This window comes from Epinephelus lanceolatus, chromosome 9 (genome assembly GCF_041903045.1).
Source record: "Epinephelus lanceolatus isolate andai-2023 chromosome 9, ASM4190304v1, whole genome shotgun sequence".
NCBI classification, from domain to species: domain Eukaryota; kingdom Metazoa; phylum Chordata; class Actinopteri; order Perciformes; family Serranidae; genus Epinephelus; species Epinephelus lanceolatus.
Window position 1 is genome coordinate 34736755 of NC_135742.1, and position 22350 is coordinate 34759104.

General features: G+C 41.5%; 1 protein-coding gene across 1 annotated transcript in view; it reads right to left on the reverse strand.

Annotated features, from left to right (window-relative positions):
• npffr1l2 (neuropeptide FF receptor 1 like 2) overlaps window positions 1-1057 on the reverse strand; it is a 28694-nt gene extending 27637 nt beyond the window's left edge. The window contains exon 1 of the mRNA XM_033618716.2: window positions 715-1057. Coding sequence (XP_033474607.2) covers window positions 715-1057 — 343 coding nt within the window. The remainder of the gene's footprint in view (window positions 1-714) is intronic.
• Window positions 1058-22350: the final 21293 nt, after the last annotated feature.

Genomic DNA, 22350 nt, shown 5'->3' on the forward strand with positions numbered 1-22350 from the left:
TTTATTTTCGCCATGCCGCCGGCTGAGTGACATTGCCGGCATAAGGGGGAAAGCGGCATGGTGACTGTCCTATCCCTTCTTTTCTTGACATTCTTTCTGGGACAGAGACAATCTCTGCAGGTTTCTTGTAATGTGGAGGACAGAGTCACAGACCGTGACATCATCATCATGGGAGGCGGTTGTTGTTTTTGGAGCAGTAACTGTCTGTCTGTCTGCTCCCTGTGTGCTGATCTTCCTGCTTATCAGTGCACATATGTTCTGATAAGATGACTCGATGGTGTGACGTATGTTGCAGCCAAGATATCTGGAGCCAAGGTTGTTTGGGTGAATCCCATCTGACATGAAGCGGCTTTTTATGTTCCAAAAAATATTAAAATTGTCAATAAATCCAACCTGTTGCTCGAGGCAGGCTGATGACAGCCATGTGCTTAAGCCAAGGAGTCTGCTGAAGGACTCACAACCTCTACCGAGTGTTGGGATTACTTGTTCTGCCTGAAAGAAGGCACCAGTGACAAACTGCTGCATGTAGTACTGTATATAAATGTCATATCAAGTGCCTGTGCCCATGAGTATAACAGCTGGTCAAATGTTGACACTCACTCTGATAAAGTGTTTGTCTTCCTAATTGCTCTGAACATTTTCCTGCAACACATTTGTGACAGTATGGAGTTATTCCAGAGGTACAGTAAGGACATATGACAAGGTATTTATTACCTGTGATGAGGTTGTCCACCAGTGTTGTTGGGATGCAGAAGATTCCCACCAGCAGGTCACTGATAGCCAGGTTGAGGATGAAGAGGTTGGTTACTGTGCGCATATGACGGTTTTCCAGTACGATCAGACACACCAGGATGTTCCCCACCATACACAGCAGGAAAATGAAGAAGTAGGCCAGGATGTAGGTGGCAGCCACATAAAGAGAGTGCCGATAGTAGGGGGAGAAGGTAATGTTGGTGATATTTGTGACACCATCTAGGCTGGTGTTTACAATGGCTGCTGTGGCGCCTGATCCCTCCAGCTCCATCCCTTCCACACCCATGTTGTCCACTATCTCCATCCTTTGGATGAACCAACACTGCAGGGGAAATCAAAAAGAGATCATTTAGAATTCTGTTTAGAATAACATCAAAAACATAACCTCATTGCTTGACATTTCAAACAAAACACGTAATGTAACAAATTTTATTCAGGAAGTAATACTTGACTCAGCAAGGATGTCGCATCTGGAGGTCTGTGTTGTGTTGTTCAGCCTCTCCCCCGACTGTCCAATCATAGCTTTAATTGTAACTTACATGAAAGGCCTGTCAAGCTTTAGATACTTCCACATGCCAGAGTTGTATGCACAGGGCTCTAGTCAGAGCAATTCTCTGTGTTTAAAGAGTTTGGAAGTTTTGTTCTGTCTTAATTTTTGGCCTTTCTGGAACCAAATACACAAGAGCATAAGTGCAACTACTGAATTAAACTTTGCGTTTGCCACACACATTAGCCTGTCCAGCGAAGGACTTTATAATTGTACTTGTGCCAAAGTCACTTCAGGGAATACTCCCCAAACAGACAGCCCTTTCCAATGAAGAACTAAACAGAAAGCAAAACTCACTTATCTTTGGTGTTTTGAAGTGTTAGTTTAGAGTCACCAAAGTCACACAAATATGCAAACAAACTACCAGTTAAGGCAGCGGTAGACCAGCAGCTTCCTTGTTTATTGAGGTAAAATTACTTTTTTTTAAATCAGTGTAGTCTGGCTTTGAAGAGAGCACAGATAAGTGCCATAGTTTAGTTCCTGGTTGAAAAGGGCTGTATGTATGGGCCAGCTCCAGTTTGCTTACAGGTCAGACAGAGGTTTTGACAATGTGCTGTGTGTCTAGCACATAAAGAGTCTGTAAAGACCTCTGTGGGCCTAGTTTTTGTTGATTTCTCCTTTGAATTATATCCAGCCTCACATACTAGAAGGAAGGTTAAAGAGTATCCACAACATTGATCCTGGCCTGATTTGTTGGCTGTTGGATGTTAGTTTTTTCTTAACAAAAAGGTCGTAATGTGTGAATGTTAACAGTGTTTCATCAGATGTTCCTTTTTTCCCCACTGGATCATCCCAGGGGTGCATCCTCTTGCCTCTTTTATTTGGAGTTCATGTTACTTCCGTGTGACTGCAAACACAATCTACAATTTTAAGAACGTAAGAACTCATTTGTTTGATCTTTGAACCAGCGTACTACCTGTATTAGTAACCTAGTGATACCTCTGAGGCAAAATAGTAATTTTTTAAGCAGTTAAAGGTTATGTAAAAAAAACAAAGAGAAGCCCAGTTTACAATAGAATATCCACTTTGTAGTATATCACCACTGAGTGGAAGTCAGTCCTGGATTCCACTACATCAGAGTATATGCAAATGTTAGCAACTGTGTCCTTTTCGTTATTGGATTTGCGGTAGTTTATGCGCCACGAGGTGGTAGATTAACCAAACTAAGTCCTCATCTGAAAAGCTACAGCTGCACATCATACCCAGAATAAACCAAGGGCAAACAGAGGAACACTGGAGAAATTGTGGAGAATTGCAAACCATGTATATATATATATATATATATATATATATATATATTCTAGACATTACCTGTTATATAAAGTACATTCCTGAAGGCTCCCTAGAGACTCAGTGTCAGCTGTACTTGAGGTATTGTCTGGAGAAATGAGAGATAAGAAAATAAATACATATTACCCATACTGCCGGCAGCTGCAATATGAGCAATAACGCAGAACTATCTCAAGAGTTAACCTCCTTCCCATGACAGATGACATTCAATAATCACAATGGAGAAAAAAATCACTTCTATGTTGAGAGTGTAACATTCACAGAGAGATGGTTGGTTTGCACGAAGATATCAGGTGAAGAGTTTGTTTTTTTTTTTAATTTATTTAAAAGAGACAATGCACATTAATGAACAACAGTAAAAACAGTGTAAATGTGCCGAAGTTAGCGCAACGCTAATTCACATTCAGAGTCCCTTGGCAGGTAACAAAAATACACAATTTAAGTAGGAAATAACAACAATAAAAAACAGGGGATTTCACATTCAAACATAGCAGCTAATGGGTCTATGAAGTGCAAAGTGCCATTTTACAGTATCAGTTTATAAAGTGCATGGTTGCCTATTTAAAGTGCGTAATATGAAATAGTATACTATATAAATAAATCTGTTCGCCCAGTTGGGTCAGTCCATTCCTGCCGCCTGGAATAGGCCAAGCCACTGGGGTTCTGCTAATCAGTACCATATAAGAAAACCAAACATACAATACAATCAAATTTGACAAGGCAGAAAACATTCAGGACACAAAATACAAAAGGGATGAGTGTATGATAATAAAAAGAAATTGGGTGCAGGTCTGCACTCATACAGACACGCACCACATAACTGTACAGATTAGTGATGATTACAATGTTGATTGGTTTTAAGCCAGTTTTTGAGATGTACCAAGTGTGGGGTATTCTCTTATTGTGAAAGGTATATCATTCCATATGTTAGTGCCTCTAACTGATAAAACAGATTGGCCAAATGTTGTACGTCTGAAAGGCACCTCACAATCTCCTCTGATTGTGGCCCTGGTTGTAGTGCCATTAACAGGTTTTGGTTTAATAAATTCTTGTAGTGGTGGTGGTGCAAGTCCTGGGAGTACTTTATAAATAGTGCAAGCATATTTGAAAATTTTGAAGTTTTCAAAGCTTAGGAAATTATGTTTCACCAGAATATGACAGGGATGATATGAGATTGGTTTTTTATCAAATATTTTTAAGGCTCTTTTGTATAGTGATTCTATTTGGTCAAGTGTAGTTATATCTGTAAGGGACCAGTTGGTGAAACAATATTCCATATGGGAGAAAATCATTGTATGCAAAAACATTCTTGCCGCAGTTGTTGTTAGCGATGGTCTGATATATCTAAAGTTCAATAGATTGAACTTGATTGTTTTTGATATTTTTTTTAACATGGTTTTTAAAAGTTAGAGAAGGGTCCAGAACGACACCAAGATATGTGAATTCTTGCACCATTGCCAGTTCCTCCTCCCCCAGAAATACGTTAGAACGGGTCCCATTAGCTGTTTGTTGTTTTTTTTGAGAATATCATACATACTGTTTTTTTTACTATTTAATAGGAGACATGATTTGCATAGCCAAGCTTGAATTTGTGACATCACTGACGTAAGAATTTTGCCAGCTTCCTGGGCATTTTTAGCAGGTGTGTAGACTACTGTGTCATCTGCATACATTTGCATGTGAATGTCTTTGCATGCAATGGGGAGGTCGTTTATGTACAATGAAAACAATATTGGTCTCAATATTGAACCTTGTGGGACACCCATAGTACACTCCAAGTATGGCGATTTGACACCGCTGACAACACATTGTCTTCTGTTTGTAAAGTACGACCTAATCCAATTAATTGCTTGTTCTGAAAAGTTGAAATTGGTTAATTTGGCTAGCAAAATTGTGTGGTCAACGGTGTCAAATACCTTCTTAAGATCCAGGAATACAGCACCAACACAAGTATACTTATCAAAGAAGCTTTTTGTTTTTTCCAAGAACACGCTGATCGCCGACTCAGTTGAATGATGGGGTCGAAATCCAAACTGCATAGGATGCAGCGGGGTATGACCCTTATTCAGATGTTCAGTTAAAAGTTTAACCACCCATTTCTCTATTATTTTTGAGACTATTGGTAGAATACTAACAGGTCTGTAATTATTTTTGTCATTTCGATCTCCAGATTTAAAAATTGGACTAATCATGCCCACCTTCCATGTAGGTGGACCTATGGAATGTTTGATAGATAAATTAATCAAGTGTGTAAGTGGTGGTATCAGCGTGTTCTTGTGTTTTTTCAAAAAGTCCGTGTTCATGTCAAAAACATCCTAGGCTTTGGAGGTATTTAATGAGTTAATAATATTGGCAAATTCCATGTGTGTTATCTCCTGTATATAAAAAATTGGTTGTGCGGTGTTAATCGGAATACTATTATAATTAGATGGGACAAACATTCTAGCGATCTCTTGAGCTGAGCTTATAAAAAATTTATTGAGCTCCGTGGCAATAATAACTGGTTCCTTTGTCAACTTTCCATCTACATTTATTTCTATTTCTCCGTTTCCCCTTTTGTTCTGTCTGCCAGTGAGCCTATCAATAATATGCCAGATTTTTCCACCCTTCCCTTTTGCTTTTTCTATAATATTCATATAAAAACTTGCTTTGGCTTTACGTACTGTTTAAGTGACTTTATTTCTTAAAGCAATGAATTTTAATTTATCAGTAGGTAGACCCAATTTTAATGCTAACTTAAGTAGACGGTCCCTATTCTTCATTATCTGTATGCAATGATCATTTAACCAGGGGGAATTTATTTTTCTCTTCGTTTGTTTTCCACTTCTGTAAAAAGCTGCCATGGTTGCTTTGATTGTTGTTGAGAAATATTCACTGTTGAGATTTATGTCATCAGACGATAGGATATTATTCCAGTCAAGTTCATTAATTGCCTTTTCCAGGTTAAGTTGTTGATTTTTATATATTACATTATACGTTATACTAGCGATAGTATTTCTAGAAGAGTTAGAAAGTATTTTTTTCTTTTTAGAAATTTTCCGTGTGAAAAAGATTGCGTTATGGTCCGATAGTCCTGTTAATAAGTTGTGAGTCTGAATGACTCTTTCGGGTCTATTAGTAAACAATAAATCAATTTTAGTTTGGGAACTGTAGGTGATTCTGGTTGGTTTTTCAATTAATTGTTTCAAGCTAAAATAATCCGTAATATTTTTGAGATTTTTCCTGTCCTTTGCATCCCAGTTTATATTGAGATCCCCTATTAAAATTATCTCTTTTCTGTGATTGATCGTGTTGAGAAGCATTTTAAGTTGGTCGTAAAAATCTATTTTAGCCGTGGGTTTACGATACATACAAATAATTATAAAGGACATGTTTTCAGAGAGCGAGATAGTAGCTCCAACACATTCTAAGTTTATCTCATTGGGCAATTTAAGCTCCGTACATTTTAGGTGATTTTTAATATAAAGGAGAACCCCCTCACCCTTTCCTTGTGTTCTATCTTTTCTAAAGATGTTATAACCCGGTAGAGTAACAAGAGCTTCAGGCGAGGACTGTGTTAGCCACGTTTCAGTTAACCCAAAAAAGTCAATGTTAGAGTCAATCATTAAGTGTTCCAATTGCTCTCTTTTTGAAATTAAGCTCCGTATGTTCAAATGACCCCCAAGAAGTTCTTTTTTTTAAAAAAAAATAAGGGTCCCATATCCGTTTAGCATGGTTTAACGTCTGAAATATTTTAAGAGACTGATACCTTTTAAACACTTGGTTTCTTTTGAAAACTCTCCATTCAGACGGCGGCGGTGATTGTACGGGTCCCGTTGGCGCAGATGATGATGTCCGAGGCGGTCGATGTGCTAGCTCAGCTAGCTTCGGCAGTGGAAGTGACCAAAACGGTTGCTGTGGATGTAATGTCCGCAGTGGAGACCATGCTAGTTCCACTAGCCTCGGAGGTAGATGCCGTGCTAGTTCCACAGGCCTCTGGGGTGGAAGCCGTGATAGTTCCGCTTGCCACGTAGATGCATGCCGTGGTAGCTCGGCTAGCCTCAGATGTCCATGCCGTGGCTTACCAAGCAAATACACTTGTCAGTGGAGCTGTCAAAGGCATCAAATATATCACTTTAATACTGAACTTGTCCTTGATGTGCTAGTTCTGGTTTATGTGCTGTATTTACATGTGTTTTTTCCTCATGTTCTGTTCTCTGGATAATCTGCAACATAAAGACGATAGATACATATGATTAAAGGGCGAATGAATGAATGCAACAGTACGTAAGTGACAGATGGTAGAATGATAGGACGAATGAGGACTCTTTTTCACCCCAGATCCTCTGAAGGAGAATAAATGTATAAGTGGAATTTATACTGTAAAAGCTGCAGCAGTGACAGCTGTCATTTGAGCCAACAAAAGTGGATGTCGCCGGCTAGATATGTTGCCCTCATTGTTAGACAATGAGGGCAACATATCTAGCAGGCGATGATAGATGTGTTTATAAATGCAGTGCAGTGACCATAGAGCCATTTCATACTGTACATCACATCATACATCTCTCTCCCTCTTTAATCAAGGTTATATTAACATCAAAGCCATGCAGGCAGACTACTTTCTTCTTTGACAAAGAAAACCAGAGTAAAAGGAATGCTGTACAAATATGCTTTCATCTCATTTCTACACTGTGTTCAGACTCAAACAGTTGCACTGATGCTGAAAACCTGTGTAGGTCCAGAAAATTGATCAGGAATCAATAAAGGATAAGACCGATGAACAGAATCGATAATGGAATTTGTATCCATAAAGTCTTATCAAATCCAATCCCTCCTGGCAACAATGTTTCCTGAGCCCGGGGCAAAACACAGTAGTTCAATCTAGCTGCTTTGATTTTTGGATTTCCAACATGTTTTCTGATCCCTGTGCCCAGTGGGCTGGCTGTCTTCCTGATAATCTGTAAACAGCTGTAGGAAAATCAACCAATGTGTAAAACTGATACATTGAGTGCAATTTTGTCTATAAATACAAAGAATTTAGTTCAAATTTTATTTTGCAAAGGATTTTATTAGCTGTAATGCTTACGTTATTCCAGGTACAAAATGTTCCAAGTAAAACAGATGATGTTAGTTTACTATTCATATATTTCATTTTGTAAATGCCATTCCTGACTCATGGAGCTTTCCATAAATTACATGTACAACACACGCTGTGCAAGGTATATGTAGGATGAGCTAATGAGATACAGTACAGGCCAAAAGTTGGGACACACCTTCTCATTCAATGCGTTTTCTTTATTTTCATGACTATTTACATTGTAGATTCTCACTGAAGGCATCAAAACTATGAATGAACACATGTGGAGTTATGTACTTAACAAAAAAAGGTGAAATAACTGAAAACATGTTTTATATTCTAGTTTCTTCAAAATAGCCACCCTTTGCTCTGATTACTGCTTTGCACACTCTTGGCATTCTCTCCATGAGCTTCAAGAGGTAGTCACCTGAAATGGTTTTCCAACAGTCTTGAAGGAGTTCCCAGAGGTGTTTAGCACTTGTTGGCCCCTTTGCCTTCACTCTGCGGTCCAGCTCACCCCAAACCATCTCGATTGGGTTCAGGTCCGGTGACTGTGGAGGCCAGGTCATCTGCCGCAGCACTCCATCACTCTCCTTCTTGGTCAAATAGCCCTTACACAGCCTGGAGGTGTGTTTGGGGTCATTGTCCTGTTGAAAAATAAATGATCGTCCAACTAAACGCAAACCGGATGGGATGGCATGTCGCTGCAAGATGCTGTGGTAGCCATGCTGGTTCAGTGTGCCTTCAATTTTGAATAAATCCCCAACAGTGTCACCAGCAAAACACCCCCACACCATCACACCTCCTCCTCCATGCTTCACAGTGGGAACCAGGCATGTGGAATCCATCCGTTCACCTTTTCCGCGTCTCACAAAGACACGTCGGTTGGAACCGAAGATCTCAAATTTGGACTTATCAGACCAAAGCACAGATTTCCACTGGTCTAATGTCCATTCCTTGTGTTTCTTGGCCCAAACAAATCTCTTCTGCTTGTTGCCTCTCCTTAGCAGTGGTTTCCTAGCAGCTATTTGACCATGAAGGCCTGATTGGCGCAGTCTCCTCTTAACAGTTGTTCTAGAGATGGGTCTGCTGCTAGAACTCTGTGTGGCATTCATCTGGTCTCTGATCTGAGCTGCTGTTAACTTGCGATTTCTGAGGCTGGTGACTCGGATGAACTTATCCTCAGAAGCAGAGGTGACTCTTGGTCTTCCTTTCCTGGGTCGGTCCTCATGTGTGCCAGTTTGGTTGTAGCGCTTGATGGTTTTTGCGACTCCACTTGGGGACACATTTAAAGTTTTTGCAATTTTCCGGACTGACTGACCTTCATTTCTTAAAGTAATAATGGCCACTCGTTTTTCTTTAGTTAGCTGATTGGTTCTTGCCATAATATGAATTTTAACAGTTGTCCAATAGGGCTGTCGGCTGTGTATTAACCTGACTTCTGCACAACACAACTGATGGTCCCAACCCCATTGATAAAGCAAGAAATTCCACTAATTAACCCTGATAAGGCACACCTGTGAAGTGGAAAGCATTTCAGGTGACTACCTCTTGAAGCTCATGGAGAGAATGCCAAGAGTGTGCAAAGCAGTAATCAGAGCAAAGGGTGGCTATTTTGAAGAAACTAGAATATAAAACATGTTTTCAGTTATTTCACCTTTTTTTGTTAAGTACATAACTCCACATGTGTTCATTCATAGTTTTGATGCCTTCAGTGAGAATCTACAATGTAAATAGTCATGAAAATAAAGAAAACGCATTGAATGAGAAGGTGTGTCCAAACGTTTGGCCTGTACTGTATTTCTGTCTGAAGAATTCAAATCAAACTTCTTACATGGGTATAGCCACTACAGTGTGTATACAGTGTACAGTGAGTATGTATTAAGTCTGACGGACTCAGTTCTAATCTCGACTGGGCTCTAGTCTTGTTGAACAATGTTTTCTTCCTTGACATCAAGGCTTTTGAGAGATTAGATCTATGATGTTTTGAGGAGACAAATAATTAACTGTTGCCTACTAAAAGGCCAAACTAATGTTTTTTCTAGTACAGTTAAGTGGATGAAAATCAGTACATTTTGTTTCTACAACAAACTGCTAAGACTACGTCCTAGCTAGTAATAATGGACAATTGGGTGGCTCCACTTGCAAATGTCCTAGACAGGGACAGAATGAAAATGAGTATCTCCACAAAATTTTTCTGCTACACTACATCATGCACATGTTCATTACATGGAAACTGGTTGTCCAGTTTGATAGATATTTCTCACGTCATAGAGTGAGCTACAACACCTCACTTTAAAGCACTTAATTTCCTTTAGCTGCTCATATTGTAGGAATACTGGCTTCAACAGCTCATTCAGTTCTGAAGTCTAATAAATCTAAAAAGACATTGAAAAAAGGAAGTTAAAAATTAAGTTACTGTCTTTGTCCTTGTTCTTTGCCCTGCTTTGTTCTGGGAAAAAGTCACCTCATTTGTGTCTCTATGTGACAGGTCTTACTGTAGGGCTTACTGCTGAACATGAAAGGAGAAATAAATTACATGAAAATGGAAGAGCAATCTTTCATCACTGGGGACTGCTTCAGACAACAGACGAATCTTCAAATCAGCTTAGTGTGGTGGCTTTCAATGAGTTGGCCAATGCCAATGATATCTCAGAGAAACACATTTACAAACACTGTTTGCACAGTTCATATCAGATGATTCTCCAGATGAAAAACACGCCACGTAAAATAAAAGGATTTTAGACAGTGCAATATTGCATTGAGGTATCTTACATTTTATTTTTCAACCAACTTTATGCATAACAAATACAAACTAACATAAGCTACATATTGCTGGTAGCTACTGCAATAACCTGTGTGAAATCAGTATTACCCTTCTCCTCCATCCTGATTTTCTATCTTAGCCTACTCAAATCTATTAACCTGAAAAGGGAAACTTGAGATGGGCGACTATAAAACTTCCTGCTAAGATGCTAAGCTAATGCAAAAACTTAAACTTAATTACTTATCTCAACCCTCAGACAGTGCAGTGCAAACAGTTTAAGTTTATAATGCTGATCTCTCCTGGTGTTTGGATCTACATCATCAGTCAGCGTTGTAGAGAAACAAGACAAAGACTCTACGGCCATGCTAGCATGTCTGTGTGAGGCTGTAGCCTATTTGAGCTAATTACTAACATCCTCAGGGAACCATGAATAAACATTAATTTTGTGCCAATCCAGCTAGTAGATGTTGCAATATTCCACTGCATAATAGGGGTGTAACAGTACACACACGTCACGGTTCGGTATATACCTCGGTGTGGGGGTCACGGTTTGGTACGGGTTCGGTAAAAAAGCAACAAAAAGTCACACATGTATTACACTAGCTTTTTTTCATTTATTTTGAACAGACACCAATTGACTGTAAAACTAAAAACCATCTCCTGGTATAAAAGTAAAAAATAAACAGAATAAAACACCACTGCTCCTGCAAGCTTGTAAATGGCAGAGACCATAGACTGGCTGATGTGCACTGGAGCATGGCTCCACCGCTTTCAATAAATACTTGAAGCCGGGCACCTTTACCACGGCATATGGGCGCATAGATGTGGATATGTATGCCAATTGCTTCGGTGATGTTTTTGGCCCTGTCTGTGTTCATGTCAAGAGGCTGCTTAAAAGCAGCGGGGATAAGTTGTTGCACACAAGTTGTTTTTTTTCCTTGCACCAGTGATAGACATATTGGGGTGACGCTGTCTTATATGCCTTAACATGTTTGATGTGTTTCAGTGTTTCCCTTATCATTATATTAGGGGGGCGCCCCGCCCCCCCTTTAAGGTCAAGTTAACTTTCCTATAGAACAGGTCTATAGGCCTACCCTGTCCTTTTATTAAACAAACTAAATAACCTTATGTTGTGTTATTTACACAACGGCATGTCATTTCTGTCTCTACACGGTGCGCGTTTACAATCCTCCTCTGCTCTCTGTATCTCGCACGGCGGAGTTCCGCCCCAATGCGCACACAAACACACAGGCACGTGCGCGCACTTACAGGTGAGCACAGTAGAGCGCGGCTCAGGCCGCATTTTCCTGACAGAAGAGTCCGACGCAATTTGTTACCTGGCATAGTTATTGCTATGGACAGTGTATCACCCTGCTTCCACAGCAGCGCAGCACAGCGCTGGACACACAGTCAATTGGAGCGGAACTTGTGTTGCTTTCAGGCGTTGTCACATAAATAACAAATTCCTGGATTGAAGTGAGGACTCGACTTTTTTTTTAATATTCGCTCAGACGTATTCGTCGTATTACTGCGTGCACCGAACCGTGACGCCCGTACCGTGACGGCAAAGGACGAATACAAATGGCATTACACCCCTACTGCATAAACAAAAACCTTAACCTGGTGGTAGTGCTAGAGGAAAAGTCAGGAAATCACCAGTGCCATTAGGTGATGGCACCATGTTGAAATTCTGACTGCCAAATTGAGGACAATACTTGGCTCTCTGTACAGAAATAAGGACTTTTTTCTTTTGCACATAGGAAAGAATTATAGAATCTGTATTTTTGTCTGTTTTGGATTATGGGGATGTTATATAGGCTATGGAAAAGCTGCTGCCTCTACACTGAAATCACTGGATGTTGTCTACCACTCAGCCCTAAGGTCCATAACAGGTGATCCTTGCAGCACCCATCACTGCCACCTTACTGAAAGGTTGGCTGGCCGCATTTGGCTGTGAGGTGGGAACAGCATTGGCATTTGTTCATTTATAAAGCTTTGATGCAGATGCTTCCACCCTTTATTTTATCCCTTTTAACTCTGACCTCACATAATCTTGGTACTTGTTCACAGAATAGGTTGTCGCTTCACACTCCCTTAATCAGAACTGAACTAGGAAGAATACATTCTCGTACAGTGCACCTTATACATGGTGTTGTGTGACTATCAGAACCAAATTAGTCACTGAGAGGAGAAAGCAGGGCCCTTCCTGACACGCTGAGTCCAAGGATGAAACATGAAGCCATTACTGCAGTTTTGGGGGTGTTTAGTTTAAGCCTTTCAATAAAACATACATTTTATGCAGATGGACTATGAATGGACTAGACTGTGATGGAAAAATAGCCTTTGCAGTCAACAGAAATATGCCATTCAAAGCACCCTACCTCACCCTCTTTCTGAGCGCATTTACATGCACACTAATAAACCGATCATTATCTGATTTCTGGAGTTACCTGACTGTTCAAGTGGTCATGTAAACAGCATAATCCGATAGGCTTTATCAGATAAAAGCCATTATCTGATTATGAGAAATCAGATAAACACACCTAGCTTTTTCCCCAATAGTCAGATTATTTGGTGCATGTATACCCTTTAATCTGGTTTCTTTCGGGTTTTGCTATTTTATACTCCCACTCCACTACATTTTAGAGGTAAATATTGTACTTTCTACTCCACTACATTAATCTGACAGCTTTTGTTTCCTTTCAGATAAAGATTTTACATAAAATAATAGATTTTTATATTCTCAGTGTTTAAATTGTCACTTTTATTTTATCTTACTTATATGTTATGCACTTTGTGTGACAAGTTTATATACAATACACTTGTATATTGCACTTTGCAGTACTTTTACTCCGAATCTACCTAAAGTATGTAAAATTGGCTCCACATTGATAAACTACACATTAGAATGCTCTCACATGTATTTGTTAATGATAAAAGCAAACAGTACTGTAAGAATATAAGCTGTCAGCATGATGAGTGCTTTATTTTGCAAATATATGACTTGCGTACTTTTTGAGGTTTTTCAAGGATACGAGTACCTACTGTAACAGGAAGTTTGAGTTTTATGTCATGTACTTGGGGAGAAATCCAACTGAAGGACCGAATCATGTAAACCAGGTTTTTCTGATTATCAGATTATTGAAGTGTACGTAAACGCGTCAAATCGGATTATTACCATTACCTGATTATTCCCAGTTATCTGATTATTGTGCGCATGTAACTGTGCTCTCTGTACCAAGCAAACAGATTCACAGGCAGGTGCAGGTGATATTCATTTGGCAATAAATCAGCCTCACACACATAACTCTGCCCACACATATAACTCCGCCCATATACATGCACAGCCACACCCACTACCCCAGGTGACAAGTAAGAAACACATCCCTGCCTCTACATTCCAGCCCCTAATTATTATAACATAATAATTACTGAACAATAGTAGCAACACAGAAAAATTCAATGCAAAATACATCAAATCAAATACGTTGAACATTAGATTTTTTCCTTTTTTTTTTGTTGCAAATATAAGAATAGTTCATTTCAATGTCCTTGGATGAGCAGGTTCTTCACGTGCCTTTAAGTATCTCTAGGCCAGAGGTTCCAGAACTTTCGGAGCCTAGACAGAGTGTAGTATGTGTCAAAAATCATATTCAAAGTCAAGTCATGTGAAAACAAGTCATGTCAACAAGTAATCCTATCAGGTGTCCTCGGCCTCCTGAAGCAGACACATCATGGTGACAGGCCTGTCCAGACAGCTAGTCCTGGTCTTTATCTTGGCTTGTTGAACGAGTCCTCTTATCTTGGACAACTTTGACTCTCCCCATAATCCAAGAGTTGCGGGGTGCAGAGTCATCCACAACAAGCACAATGTCTCCAGGAACAAAGTTGCGCTTGATCTTGTTCCATTTTTGGTGCTCCTGAAGCTGCGGTAAGTATTCCTTTGTCCATCTTTTCCAGAACAGGTTGGACATATACTGTATTTGTTTCCATCTACGCACAACATACAAGTCGTCCTTTTGGAAAACACCAGGTGGAAGAGATGGCTGACCCTTGACACTGGCGTAGCCAGAAAAAAGACATTGGGTGTGCACCAGCAAATCTGGGTGTGCCAAATTTATTTTCAACAGAGTGTTACACCTCCACAAACATTCAAAAGAATGTATCTCTCTCGAATACAACATTATTAACACAAAACATATCCACACGTTGTGTGCGTTCTATCAGTATTAGTCAACAGTAGTTCACAGCAGGTCTAAACATTCACACATGTGACATGCTCTCAAATAAATCAATAACAAAGTAATAGAAAAAGCACACTTTGTGTTCTCAAAAAAAAAAAACACCGCAAAAACATAACACACACAGACATTGCGTGCCCAATGAGATGAACATGAAATATAACACACTCATGCGCGTACTCATGCACTCTCATAGAGCCATAACGTATCCACATTACACATGATCAACAAAGCTATTTAACCATCTGAACACAACTATTGGGCTAAGCAGCAGAGTAAAGCACACAACGATATTGCTGCTTACCTGTGCGCACTGCGCAGCTCTCAATTTAAAGGGCAAGACGGCATGGCTTGGCCTTGAACACATTTATTATTTCATCAGAGTCCAGTTTCTCCGCGAGCTCTTTTTCAGACATGAGCAGCGAGATGCTATTCAGTCTCTCTGTGAGCATTGTAGCTCTGCTGGTGGATTTAATCCTGTTTACAACTGAAAACAGGCGCTCCACAGAGCAACTTGTAACAGGCAGTGTTATCAGAATACGCAGTAAACAGTTCATGTTGGGAAAAACATCTTTGTCACATGAGTCCAACACTTCAATAATGGACGGGAACTGATGTCCCCCGTCCACTTTCCGTTTGATGAGTTGCCCAAACACAGTCAATTCAGAGGCCTCCAAACCAAGTCCATAATACCTGCTCGGCACGCGCAATGCGTCCAGCTGGCAAAAGGCGTCTGATGCAGGCAGCAGGGAGGCAGCAGCCTTCATTATTCCATAAGAGTCACTCTGAAAACGGTTGTTCAGTTCGACCAGCTGTCTGTTAAAGATCATAATCCACAAGGACTGCAAATCAGAATCACTCCTGATGGGTGCACACCTGCCCAGTGTATAGGCCACATGCGAGTCAGCAAACTTGGCAGGCAGCTTTCTGTTCCGTGCACCTGCTACATCCCAGTTCTGAACATTGTTTTTCTTCATGATGTCGTCAGTTAGCCTGATTATTCTCTCAAATTCCCCGTCTGAGTTACTCCTGAAAGTAGCAAAAGTTTCTTTGAGGCCGTCAATCATGTGGATGCAGTCAGTCACTGACACAGATGGGGACTGTAGGCTTTTTGTCGCAAAATCACTTGCACTGAACAGCTTAGAAAACGCAACAAGAAGAAATATGAGTCTTTTGGTCTGTAGTTGTTGCAGGAGAGACTCTGCGTCTATTTTAGTCTGACCTGACCCCTCCGCAAACTCACTCAGTGTTTCTAATATGACATCATACAACATTAAAACTCGGCTCACAGACTCTGATTTTGAACTCCACCTAATATCTGTGGAGCGCACAAGCTCCAGACGGGGTGCGTCGGGGTGAAGTTCGTCTTGGATTTGTAGAAATCGTGCATGTCTGTTGGCTCCGGTCATGAAATGATGCAGTGAATTCACAACATCAAAAAAAGTGGCCACAGTGGGAGACACTTTTGAAGCTTTCGAAAGCACCAGGTTCAGGCGGTGGGAGTGGCAGTGTACATACACTGCATGAGGAAAAGTTTTTTTGAGCTGCACCTGCACCCCGGATTTCTCACCGGACATAACTGCTGCTCCGTCAAAACTGAAACCAACACACAATTCAGGATCCAGCTGCAGTGGTTCCAGTACTTCCAAAATCTTTTTGGTGATGCCAGATGATGTCATGTCATCTGTTGCGACAAATCCGACAGCTCTCTCTCTCAGGTTACCATTATACACATACCTTAAGCAGACAGCAACGAGCTCTTTCTCTGAGAGGTCCTTATATTCATCAGCTAAAATGGCATAGTATGTGTCTGTCACTGCATGCAGCTCCGCTTTGATTTTTCGGAGGAGTAGTGATGCTGCAGTTTCAAGGAGATCGTTCTGAATGTCAGGGCTCATCATTTTTGCGTTATTTGGAAGCTCATCAAAGCGCTTTTTTATGTCAAGGTCATAATCACAAATCAGTTTCAACAACTCTAGAAAATTTCCTCTGTTCAGGCTTTCTGTGTCCTCCTTGTGACCACGCAGTGCAATGCCTTGTTTTGCGCAAAACAGCAAAATATCAATGACAACTTTCACGTGTGCCCGGTTTCTTTCAATAGAGTCTATGAAACGCTCTTGTTTGTCTTTTGTCACCTGATGTATGATGTCACAGTTTCCAGCTCGTTGTATCTCAATGTAACCTTTGTGTCGGGCCACAGCAGAAGTATGAGCTTTACTTGCTTCATGCTTTACACAAAACTGACCTAGATGACCCCAGTCTCTCTTCGTTTTTCTGAATCTGTCCTCCTTGACGTCTGTGCTGAAGTGGCGACAGGACTGGCAAAAAACCGCATCCAATTTAATGCTGTACTCCAACCAACTGTATCGGGCATACCATTTAGCAGAAAAAGTCCTCCTCTTTCCACTGACAGCTTCCGTGGCTGGGAAAGCTTGCAGTTTGGGCTGGCATGCAGGCTCGTCCACTGTGGAAAGATCTGTGATCCCCGAGGTAGCTGTATTGGGGTCGTCTGGCACTGTAACGTTAGCTGCATCATTCCCCATGGTGTGTGTACCCTCATGTCGGAGGGGTCGTGGGCCTGCTTGTTGATGGAGAGGGAGAAACATCCTCCTCAGTTGTCGAACTTGTGTCCTGCTGGAAGTCAAGTTGAGGTTTTTTGAAATAATTTATCAGGGAACTCTGTTTCATCGCTATTAGCAGCAGTTACCGCTCCCGCAATGCTTGCTGGGCGAGGGGTCACAGTCAGGTCAGTAGGTTGCAGGGGCAGGTGTCGCAACGCATCGTCTGACAGCAATTTTTTTGGGTGTGCCAGCTGCCTCTGTGGGTGGCACTGGCACACCCGTGGCTACACCATTGACCCTTGAGGAGGAGGAAATGGTTGGGAGTCAGAGCCTCTAGGTCGTTAGGATCTGTGGATGCTTTTGTTATTGGTCTGCTATTGAGAATAGCTTCGATTTCGCACAGCACAGTGTGGAGGCCGTCTTCATCCAGATTTTGTACTCTCAAGGTAGAGTTGAGGACTTTCCTGATTGAACGAATTAATCTCTCCCAGGCTCCCCCATGATGGGAACCACTTGGAGGATTAAACTTCCACTTTATTCCTTTCTGTAGGAGTTCATCTTGGATCTGAGTCTGATTCCACTGTTCCAACGATCTTTTCAACTCTCTATCAGTGCCGACAAAGCTGGTTCCATTGTCTGAGCAGAGTTCCTTGACTTGGCCTCGTCTTGCTATGAAGTGACGTAGGGTGTTGGTGAAGGAATCAGTCTCCAATGACACAGATACTTCGATATGCACAGCCCTTAGAGCTAAACAGGTGAATATCACTCCATATCGTTTCACCTTTGACCTTCCACGTTTCACCTCAAATGGACCAAAACAATCAACCCCCACTGAGGTGAATGGTGGTTCATCTGGAGAAATCCTGTTAAGTGGTAAATCTGCCATCTTGGCTGGCTGGCACTGCCAGAACCCGTCGGCAGACAACACACTTGGCCAAGATTTTTCATATGGCCACAATGGCCCCAGTAATCCAGTATTTCTGGCGTAGCCTTGCCAACATGTGGGTTCTTCCACTGTGGCCGACTTCTGTGTGTACGTGTCTTAGAATGAGGTCAGAAATATGTAGGTCTTTGGTCAATATGACCAGATACTTTGATTCTTCAGGCATTGCTGCCCTACTGAGCCTCCCACCGACTTTCAAGATGCCATTATCAAGTACTGGGTGTAGTTTGTATATGTGACTTGTCTGTTTCACAGTCTGATTCTTTAGGAGGCTGGACAACTCCTCTGGGAATCTTTTCCGTTGGCAAGAGCATTAGCAACAATGCTGATTTTGACCTCAGGATCATCTTGCTCTGATAGTTCTTCTGAGCAGTCTAGGTTTGTAGGCCACTGCTCCTCTGATAGTAGCAGAAATTGTGGGCCATACATCCACTGTTCATCCTTGAGGAACGACTTCACTCCAAGTCCCCTGGAAGCAAGATCTGCTGGATTGGACAAGGTGCTCACATATCTCCACTGAGCTGCATGAGACGCTTTAAGGATCTCCGAGACCCTGTTGGCCACAAATGTTCTAAATCTGGAGGTCTCATTCTTGACGTACTTTAGCACTGAGGTGCTATCAGTCCAAAAGATTCAAGTCAAGCAGTGGCATCTGCAGCTCCCTTCTCCACAACGTGTCCATGTGTGCTGCAACTACTGCTGCTGTTAGCTCCAGTCTGTTTTAATGGAACCACCCTAGACTTTCCCATGACAAGGGTGCTGCACGGCTTTCCATTGGTGCTGCACAGCAGCAGGTAGGTGCTGTTCCATAACCCACCTCACTTGCATCTGAAAAATAATGTAATTGGGCAGAAGCTACAGTGCCAAAGTCCGCAGGCTTGAAACATCTGCTGACCTTGAAATCCTCCAGTAGGTGGAGCTCCTGTATTCAAGTTGTCCACTCCTGTGCAATAGGGTCAGGTACAAGATCATCCCACCCAAGACCTCTCCTACACAGATCCTGCAAGATTAGTTTGGCCTTTAGCACCACTGGCACAAGCACTCCAAGTGTATCGTAAATGGAACTGACCACAGATCAGATCCCTCTACGGGTCAAAGGTCGATCTTGGATTGAAATCCTGAACTTGAATGCATCCGATTGCACACATCATTGCACTCCCAGAACTCTCTCAACAGGAAGTGTGTCATGGTCCAGATCCATCTCCTTTACATCCACTGCCCTCTGCTCTTCAGGAATTGCAGCCAACACATTTCGACTGTTACTTATCCACTTCTTTAGCTGAAAGCCACCTCTGGCACAAATGGCTCGAAGACTGTGATAGAGAGCAACAGCCTCGGACTCAGAGAGCACAGAGACAAGACAGTCATCTACATCAGTGGCGGTTCTGGGGAGGGGCCAGCAGGGGTGCCCTGTAACATTGAACCTGGACCCCCCATTCATGTGTGTATTAATATAACTATATAAAAGATTATTTTTCTTGCATTTGTTTGAGCTTGTGTGTGTTTGTGTGTATGTATGTGTGTGTGTATGTATGTGTGTGTGTGTGTGTGTGTGTGTGTGTGTGTATGTGCGTGCATGTTAAGCGGTGTATTGCAGTTTCTATGATGTGTTCATGTAGAATAAATTTTATTTACATATAGTCATATAGTTTATTCTTCTCCACAGATATCAGCAGATGTAGAGAGGAACCATGTGCATCAACAAGCACTGGACCATCAGGTGTGTGTGTGCGCGCAGTTAAATGAATGTTCAGAACATTTGCACAGGATAGAAGGGAAACCTTAAATTCATGTGTGCATTAATATAAAAACTATATAAAAGATTATTTTTCTTGCATCTGTTTGAGCTTGTGTGTGTGTGTGTGTGTATGCATGTTAAGCAGTGTATTGCAGTTTTCTATGATGTATTGACTATTTCAATAATTTTAAAACATCCCCGCATTACGTCAGACCTTGCTATCAATTGGGACTATTTTCTGGCCAGTATCACTCCGCTGTGCAGGCCCACAAGACAGCACGGCAACATAAATCAATAAGACAGTTCATCACCACGCTGTGCAGGTGCGCAGGATAGCAACGGCTAACAAAAACTTCATCGGCTGTTTCCAACAGAGAACCAGTAGGCTATTATTAGTGAGGAAGAAGATGTACTAGCCCTATATATACCTACTACTACAGCACAAACACCAGCTCAGGCTCACGACACACCCTCGTCAGCTGCTGTAGGTAAACAGAGGAATACCAAAATGGTGTGAACAGCTGTGGGAATAAAAACATCGCCGGCTCCCAATTCCATCGGTTTCCTGTTACAGATGTAACCCGTAGGCAGCTTTGGCTAACCGTGCTTTCTGCTGCCGTGCTGAGTGATACTGGCCAGAAAATAGTCCCATTTGCTAGCAAGGTCTGACATAATGCGGGGATGTTTTAAAATTATTGAAATAGTCTAACAAAACACATGCATACTTTTTTGTAGCTTAAAACCTTTTGGTTACGTGTCCCCCGTACATCTTCAGAACTACTTTTTCTCCAGTAAGCTACGGGCGATGTCTCAGAGCAGGAGGCTCGTTGGCAGTAGTGACACCGTCACATCAGAGCTACAGATGGTCAGCGTTTCACACAACTTCATGTCCAAAAACCTGAACTATCACTTTAATGCGGCCTGGTAACACCTCCACCCGTGGCTTGAGTATTCAAAAAACTCAAAAAATTAAAAAAAGCATGTAGACATTTTAGCCCGCCTACAAGCACCAACACAGTCTTTGACTCACCAAATGGGTTCAGAAACTGGAAAAAAGCAACGTATAAAGAGGGGGGGTTTGCCATGCATGCAAGGTCAGATTGGCACAAACAGGCCATGGTGACCTGGAGGGACTATCAAAAAGCTGCAGCTTCAAATGCAACACTGGTCAATGTCTTGAATAAGGAACACAACAGACAGATAAGAGAGAACAGGGACTATGTAAAGACAGTAGGGGAAGTGCTGCTACTCACGGCCACTCAAAACATGGCTCAAAGAGGTCACAATGAGTCTGCAGACTTGGAGAATAAAGGTAACTTCATGGCAATTTTGGAGACAATTGCTAACCATGACAAAGCTGTTAAAAAAAGGTTGACTTCCTTTCATAATGTAAAGTACACAAGCAAAAATAATCCAGAATGAGGTTCTAGATTGTTTAGCAGACATGGTTTGAACTGAAATTACAGAAGAGGTGAAAAACAGTGAAGTCCTTAGCATCATGGCAGACGAAACAAAAGATGTCAAGAAGAAGGAACAGATCTCTCTCATACTAAGGCACTATTACAATGGAGCTATCCAGGAAAGTTATCTCCATTTTGAATCCGCAGAGAAGTTTGATGCAGCAGGGCTTAGTGAGAAAATCATCCACATTCTGGAAAGTCATGGTCTAGAATACAAAAAGAACCTGGTTGGCCAAGCATATGACAAGGCCTCTGTCATGAGTGGTAAGCATTCCGTGGTCCAGGCAAGAATCAAAGAGGAAGTAAAGTATGCCTTTTACATCCATTGCAGCGCCCACTGTCTAAACCTAGTTCTAGTAGATACAGTCAAAGCTGTACGTGTTCACGTCTGGATCAGCTGTCCATCCTAAATGGCTAACAATACAAAGTGAGATGTACGAAGGTCCACCAAGAGAACTCCTGCGGTTAAGTGACACTCGTTGGGCATGTCAATGTATAGCCCTGCGCAACATCATGGAGAGACTGCCTGCCCTTAAACGGCTACTGCAAGAGATAGCCCAGGAACATAAAGGTGAAAGATCTGTTGAGGCTTGAAGTCTGCTGGCACAGATAGATCTTGAATTCATTGTGCATGTTGTTACACTTCATCAAGTGTCTGGAGAAACACAACTTCTCTCTGATATGTTACAGTCTTCATCACTTGACATTTCAAAAGCTGTTGACTTAGTTGATGCTTTAGTTCAGACATTGAATGACTTCAGGCAGGAGTCATTTTTTGATGATGTGTGGGCTGAGGTGTTAAACATTTCTGGACAATGTGATGCAACACTGCCAGCTGCAAAAAGACAAAAAATACTCAGCTCTAAACTCAGTGAGCATTGTGTACTGACTACTGTTGGTCAGAGAGAGTCAGATCGAGATAAAAACAGTTTTCGTACAACCTTTTTCTACCCTATAATTGATCTGATGCTCAGTGAAATTAACATTGAGCCAT